The 8009-nt window shown below is 35.0% G+C and overlaps 1 protein-coding gene across 1 annotated transcript; it reads left to right on the top strand.

The window, feature by feature from the left end:
- Positions 1-5864: 5864 nt before the first annotated feature.
- Positions 5865-6374, top strand: LOC143624395 (RING-H2 finger protein ATL70-like). The gene has a single exon (XM_077095090.1). It carries the CDS (start codon positions 5865-5867, stop codon positions 6372-6374), a length of 510 nt encoding a protein of 169 aa, XP_076951205.1.
- The last annotated feature ends 1635 nt before the right edge of the window (positions 6375-8009 follow it).

Here is an 8009-nt window from a genome sequence, read left to right as displayed (position 1 = left end):
ATCTGAACGTTGTTGCTCAACCTCAACTCCTCAACACTGCTCAAGCCTCCGCAAGACCGCCACCAACCCACCACCTGCCGCCGCCGCCCTTCTCAGCCACCATCCATCCCTTTGGCGCTCCTCTGTCTTCATTGCTTTCTGATTTTGCCACAACTTTCAGGTAATTTTAAACACTTACTCCATAAAATAAAGATATCCAATTGATTGGTTTTATGCAATTATTTACTTAGATTAGTAACTGTATGTTGTATATTATTGTTAGATTACGACTTTGTTATGTCAAAAACTTAATTTTAAGGTTAGTTATGCAAGAATCATTGAAAAGAATGGGGAAAGGGTTTGAAGATGGGGTATTGTTATATATATATATATATACACACACACATATATATATATATATTATAGATTTAGAGAAGAGCCATGCTATGGAGTTAGGGTTTGAGGAGAGTAGCACGGTTTAGATCGTGCAAAAACGGTTCATTTAAGAGTGTTTCAATTTGGCTCGGGTCAAAACGATTCTTTTTTCAAAATTTTAATTTTGTTCAGGTCGAAACTGGCTTTGACCACTAGACTCTTGTTGAATAGAGTTGTAACATAATAAGTTAATTAAGCATAACTTAGATGGTCTAGCTATTTACGAGTATGAGGAATTTTGTGAGAAACGCGGTAAATATCTAAAATGGGTTTAGTCATGTTAAATTAGTAGCAAAAGAAATATTTGGAGCCTGTATTTATTTACTTTCTATTTCGTAATGGCAAAGCTTTGATTTTGCAGATGGAAGCATGTAACTTGTTCATATCATGATTGTAATGTTTTCTTTTATCGTTTCGAATGACATCGTATTGTGTGTGTTTTATTATAATGATATTGTTTTCTATTATGTTTCTCCACTCGACTCGACCCGACCCGACCCGACCCAAACAACGACCGACCCAAAAATTTGAACGCCGAAAATAACGGGACCCCGTTGTCAAAAAATCCTGGGTCCGCCACTGGTTGGGTGTAGCGGATTAACGCTCTAGATTCAACTATGCACCGCTTTTGCAGACCACCATCCTACTCAGCTATCACTTTTGCAGGAGGTATTGGGTATGAAGGGCGGTATACACCGTGCATGAGGGGCGTGGTGCGGAATGTGGCTTGTGACTCCGACGTGGGTGGTGACATGGTGGGCGTTAATCGACTACATCCCGACTAATATACATGTGGCTTTATTTTTTTTAACAGTTTGGTGAACAGGTTGGCAGTAATCCTATAGCAATGCAGTTATTAATTACAGAACTCCACCGACAAATTATTGAATTACCGATGATTAGTACTTTCATCAAGAGAGATAAATTTCTATGAACTATAGTGATGTGCCATCAATATAAATATTTTAATCTAACTTAAAATAAAGAAACACCAACTAGTTATATAGAAACGCATGTTCCTAGCTTGTTGGTTGCATTATTAAACTTGTATTGTATTAGTTGAAAGTTTTACGTATAACATATGTAGATACACGCAAGATAATATTATTTATATATGAAAATGATTATCATTAGTGGATAACCTGTATTAATCATCGACTTTATTTATTAATACTTGGAAACCTGTATTTCAATAGTCAAATTTATTGTTGCTCATCATTGTGATAACTTATGATTATAAATAATATATAGATATGAGGTTTCAAATTTATGACACAAATTATTCAAAACAATAATAGCTCGTATTTGTATAGAAATGTAACACCCCAAAATATTATACGCTATCAAACACAAACGTTTACTCATGTTATGTGTAATATGGCAAAAAGAATGATGATAATGATGAAATTTAACCTAGTTAACTATAAAGTGTAAAATTTGTGAAAGGGGTTAAATGCGGCCCTTTAAATAACATATCAAAGTATAGGAGTCGACTTTATAAAATATGAAGTTTGAGAAAAACACACACATGTGTGTACGGGTTGTTCTGCATGAGGAACAAAGAAAGAGGGGGAGCCTCTTGTTCATCCGATTTCCTAGAATTGAAATGCCAATTAATAATAAAACCCTTGCATGTAGGTAAAATTGTGATAATCTCAATTTGATGATCATAAGGTATGTCTTGAAATTATATTTGATAATAGTAGTGAAAGATGACAAGTAGATTACTTGGAATTAGTGAATGGATTGTGATCATATGATGAAATTGATAGTACGTGAATGCTTAAATTTATCATGAATGTTAAAATTGTGAAATCTACTATGAAGTGGGTTTTAACTGGGGGTGTTCAAAAAAATCCGAATCCGAATTCGTATCCGAATCCGAATTATCCGAAAATTCGGATATCCGAATTTTCGGATTCAGATTCGGATAGTGGTTTTGAAAATTTTCGGATAGTTCGGATATCCGAACTATCCGCAATTTTATATTTTGTTATTTTTAATTATTTATTTTATTTATATATACATATCATTTTAACCCTAAATCCTTAATCTCATTTGCTTATTCACAAGTATTTCATGCCGCCTCCTTCTTCTAATATGCTAATCAACCATAAACTCTACATCTCACTGCCGGTTAGCGCCGACCGGTCGAATACTTGAAATACCGTCACATTTTGCTCGATTCAAAGTTTGAAACAACAATCGCAGGTGCTTATCAACTTCGGCGAACCGCTTCGATAGATCTAAACTATTGATTCTCCGGGTAAACGATGGGAAGGTAGCCCTTTTGCTGTTGCCGGAGAGGAAAATGCGGCAGAAACGGTGATTGTTATCATACTGTGATAGGTGGCCACATAGAGTGCACTTGTTAGATTTATCTATTTTTTTTATTTTTTTTTCAATGTTCAAATCTGGTAGCCATCTGTTCTTGTAATTTTTTGTGTAATAAACAATAAAATAGTTGTTACTAAATGATAGATATTAATTGGGGTTTGTTTTTTCAAATTCGGATATCCGATTCACTATCCAAACGGATATCCGAAACTTCGGATATGAAATTTCGGATACGGATTCGGATAGTGAAATCTACTATCCAAAATGTTCGGATATCCGAAACTCCGGATATCCAAATTTGAACACCCCTAGTTTTAATCATAAGATGAAGAACCCCAATTTCATGAACAATAGTGTATTAGCTTTGATGTTTGTGAGATTTAAATGAAACTAGGATTATATGATGTGGTAGAAAGTTATGAAATTTAACTAAATGTATAACTTAGAAATCATGCCTATAAAGTGTTTGACGAAATGCTTGAATGAGAAATTTAATGTTTAACATACCATAAGAAGGAGAATACGAACTCCTTGGGTAAATGTTAGCATATGCTAATAAAATAGAATATGAAAGGAAATGAATCCTAATAAGTAATCGGGTTGTGAATTGTAGGCGACTCGAGTGGCAATTCGGGAGATCAAACCGGACGGGACGCGAAACTAAAAGGGAAGCTTTAAGGTATGTGGCTAGTTAGCGCGTTTATTTATGCTAAGTCATATGCCAATGTAGTTATCTTCATATAATGCTTAACACTGAAATATTGAGTGAGTTCAAACAATGAACAGTGAACAGCGCACATCGAACAGTGAGCAGTGCACAGCGAATAATGAACAATAAACAATGAACAGTGAACAGTGCACATTGAATTTAAAAAAGAGTAAAAACAAAGGGCTTGTCGAAAACGACGCGTATATGACTCATGGAGTCATAACCTCGAAGGTGACACCCTAAGAAAAAAGAACGTGGCTATAGCCATGGGGAATTGGACTATAGCATCGGAATATTGGATTCATTCGCAAGTGATAGATATCAGAAGAATGAAGTAAACGGGTCGTCTATGGTCTATATGGCCTAGGACCGACATCAACACTTTAAACCAAGGCATAAACGATCATGGCATCGTAGAGGCCGAGGTGTGATTATATACCAACCATAAAGTAGTTTATGCTTAGATGAAAATAAGAGTTTTTACTTGAAGTAAATAGAATACATTAATGACAGAAATACCCTTAACAGGCCAAATTATTTGGTTAGAAACCGGAATTAATAATGGAAAGAAAATAAGAACTACTAATATTAGAGGAGTTTTTTTTCCTTGAAGTAAATAGAGTAAATTAATAATAGAAATACACTTAATGGGCCAAATAATTCAGGTTAGAAACCGGAACTATGAAAGGAAAGAAAACTGGATGCATGCTAATATACGAGGGGTGTAAAACTAGACACATGCTAATAAAAGAGCTAATATAAGAGGGGTGTAAAACTGGACGCATGCTAATATAAGAGGGGTGCAAATTTAGACACCTATTAACTTAAGTGGAGTGCAGCATAGACACATACTAATATAAAAGGTGTGCAAATCTAGCCACCTGCTAATTTTAGGGGAGTGCAAATTTAGACACCATCTAACTTCAGCAGAGTGCAAGAATAGGCACCTGAACTGCGAGGGAGATAGGCAACCGACCAGAGTAAACTCATCAGCCGTCATGTTACGCAACGTTTTGGTTCCAAAATCTGCCACGTTACGCGACGGACAAATTTATGATTTTACTATTTCACACTTCGGAGTCAACGGCTCATTTACATAATAAGTTACTAAATGTTTATGGTGGTAACTATCAGGTAACTAAAAGCTTATGGTACCGGAAGAGGATCAGGTCATGATACGAACCGAACACAAGAATCGTCTTCATTGCTTCAACATTTTGTTAAACTTAATACTGTATTTATGGATGTTAAAAGTTGTTAAGTTGTTGCCACTTATGTTGGTCAAGTAAATATAAAAAAAATAGATGTATATTTCTGTCTGGTTAAGGTTATTTTTCAAGGGTATTACAAGTTAGTAATCAGAGCTAAAGGTGGTTCATTACTGCTTCTTGCGCAGAAGCAGAAAAGCTCGCGCATTCTTCTTAGTCCACATGCATTCTTTACTTTGTTGTCAGACACCTTTGCCAGTTTCGGGCATTCTGGACGAATGTGGCCAGGTTCTCCGCAGTTGTAGCAAACAAAAGTTTCTTTTCTTCTACATTCTTTATCCTTATGACCATCCATCTTGCAATAATTGAAGTACTTAGTTTTCTTAAAAACGCATCTCCCTGAATGTCTTTTTCCGCAGATTTTATAGAAAGGTTGTGCATATGACTGACCTATTCCTTTCTTCCTGTTATCCGAACGAAGCTTTTGGGAAATTTTCTACACTAGCTCCTTCTTTTTGTTCTCTTCCTTTGTTCGGATTAATCATTCTGTCATGGTATTGTTGTCTAGCTCAATTGTTTTCTCAATATCTTAACTCTTTTCAAATTAGATTCAAAAAATAAAACGAGTGGCTTGAATGGTTTTCTAAACTTTTGAAGCATAAAAGTAATCTACTGGCACAAGCATTAAGATTATAAGTGCACGCATAGTTGGATCCAAATTATATGAATGTTATGAATGAAAGTTCGTAACGGGACGACGTGTTAAGTAATAAAACTGAATGAATAATACGTATTTAATTTTGGAAATTAGAATAAACAAAAAGCTATTTGTTGAAAAAAATATCAACAGATTACCAATGGTTTAGCCATCGAAATTTTTGAAATTCTCATCGACAACTAACTACTTTCCTTGACATACCTATTGGTGATACTTATATGTTTAGTAACGCATTACTTAAAAAAATAACGTTAGATATCAAAATAAAACCGGTATAATTGTATTTAGGGGTGTTTGAGATTGCTTATTTTATCTCCTTATGACTTATAACTTATAACTTTTAACTTATAAGATATTTGAGAAAGTTAAAGGTTGTAAGCTGATAAATCATAAGTCATAACTTAAAACTTATGACTTATATAAGTTGTAAGGAGGTTAATGTATAATAATCCTTTTTAAGATATTTTGGTGTCCATGGATGTATTCATATGTTGAGAGCTCCCCACCTCTCCTCTCAAGTCTCACCCACATCACCGGCGGCATGGACGTCTCGGAACCGTCGTACACCGCCAACGACACCGACCAATTCCAAGGTGGCACTGGCACACTCTACATCTACGGTCTAGGCTTCTTCTTCGGTTTCTTCATCCTAATCATCATCTTCTACATCACTTACATCTGCAAAAGCCACATGTGCTCCGAAACACAGCCACCACTACCCACCACCAATGACGTCGCCGTGAACCACCAGTTCCTTGATGATGACGTCATCATGACGTTTCCGACGTCTGTTTACTCTGAGTTGGTAAGTACGGATGACGTTAGCTCCGGTTGTGCGATTTGTCTTGCGGATTATAAACCGGTGGATGCTATTCGGTTGTTGCCGGAATGTGGTCACTTGTTTCATTGTAAGTGTATTGACACGTGGCTCAAGGTGCATCCTACTTGTCCGGTGTGCCGTAAATCTATGTTTGCCGACGTTGTTTGAGAAGTTTGTTTTAATTGAAAAAAAGTCCGACTTTGAAAATTATTTATCAAGACTGTTATTTCATCGTTTGAAACTGTGTGGAGTTCGATGTCAGACGATGTATATAGCTGGGCCCAATTTGGTGAATTCAACTCGATATGTTTAATTAATGGCAAATTGGATTTTAATAATCTCAATTTAATGCAGTTGATCGATAATAATCTCAACTTAGAAAATAGTCGTCACCGGTCCAACTTTCACATCATTTGTTTTCATTAGACTTCAGTTAAAAAAAACTTAACGACGTTAAGTTTTTTCTAAATTTCAAATTGATGTTTTAGGGTTTTTGTGTAAAACGTACCTTAAAATGGTAGTCCAAACGACCAAACGACTAAAGGATGCTTCAATTCCGGTGTTTAATCTTTTAATTAACAAAAATCAAGATGCTTGAAGCAACGTTTTCAGGTAAGTTTTACATCAATCGACTCGTATCCTCATTCCAATTAAAAGCTCTAAAATATCAGTTTGAAATTTAGGAAACACTTAACATTGTTAAGTTTTTTTAACAGAGGTCTAGTGAAAACAAATTGTATGAAAGTTGGGACCGATTACAGCTACTTGCTAAGTTTGGATTATTATTGGTCAATTGTATTGAATTGAGATTATTAAAATCCAATTTTTCTTGATTAATTTCAAATTTTATTCCCGTGATTAAATATTGTGGTTCTGAACCGAATAAATTTGTGTATCGATGATTCCAAACAAAGAAGTGATGATGATATAGACCAAGACAGGGAATGTTTGGGAAAGAGCAACTAGGGTAGGGTTTGCTTGACATGTGTATGTTTTTGCGTGTGCTTTATGCACACATGTACGCATAATGTATATGCTATGGTGTGCATGCAAATTTTATTTGTTTTCCAATATTGTAGTAGAGATTAATTAATTATGAGGGGTCAATTATTTGTAGCTCAATTGGATCAGGTGAGAAATTCAAGCCCTTTGATTTAAAAAAGAAGGTTTAGTTCAACTGGTCAAGTCTTACATGTGATAAAAATGTGGGGTTTAAGGTTGGGATAAGAGGTTTTCTTACATACGATAGGTTTTCTTCTGAAGGTGAAATTCGGATGATCGAGTGGGTCACAATGATCTGTTAGTGATCCAACTGACCCTTAAAGAGAAGCTAGTTATTACGGTGGCAATTCTTGACAACACAAAACTTAAAAAAGATTGTCTTCCTTGACAAACATTATGAAGTTTTCAAAATTTAGAAATAGATTTGGTAGCAAACATTTTACTTTAGGTGTGTTGTTTATGTTCACCGTCTTACTGAGCTAATGTTATATTTGTTTGTGGTAATGAAAGTTTGTTTTGCTTGTAAAAGAAAATTCTAAAAAGGACTATTAATTTTTATTTCAAGATTTTAAAGATAACTCCAAGAGTCGAGCAATGTGACATTTGTCAATTTCGGGTTATTTTATACTTGTATTCTTAATGTAAACCCGACCCATTTTGTATCCCGAACCTTTCGATATTATCAAAATGATGAATTGTATGTTAAATATTTGTTTTATAGTTGTTGGATAAAAAAAAACACCCTTTCCGGTTCTTAAAATTCCCCGAAAACGCTCAAAACGAACTCCAGTGACTAAAACT

The sequence above is a fragment of the Bidens hawaiensis genome, unplaced genomic scaffold (assembly GCF_021521415.1).
Source record: "Bidens hawaiensis isolate Kalapana, Puna unplaced genomic scaffold, B.hawaiensis_p1.1 tig00000055_1, whole genome shotgun sequence".
Classification (NCBI taxonomy): domain Eukaryota; kingdom Viridiplantae; phylum Streptophyta; class Magnoliopsida; order Asterales; family Asteraceae; genus Bidens; species Bidens hawaiensis.
The sequence above is the reverse complement of the archived record's forward strand: the minus strand, read 5'-3'. Positions and strand labels throughout refer to the sequence as shown.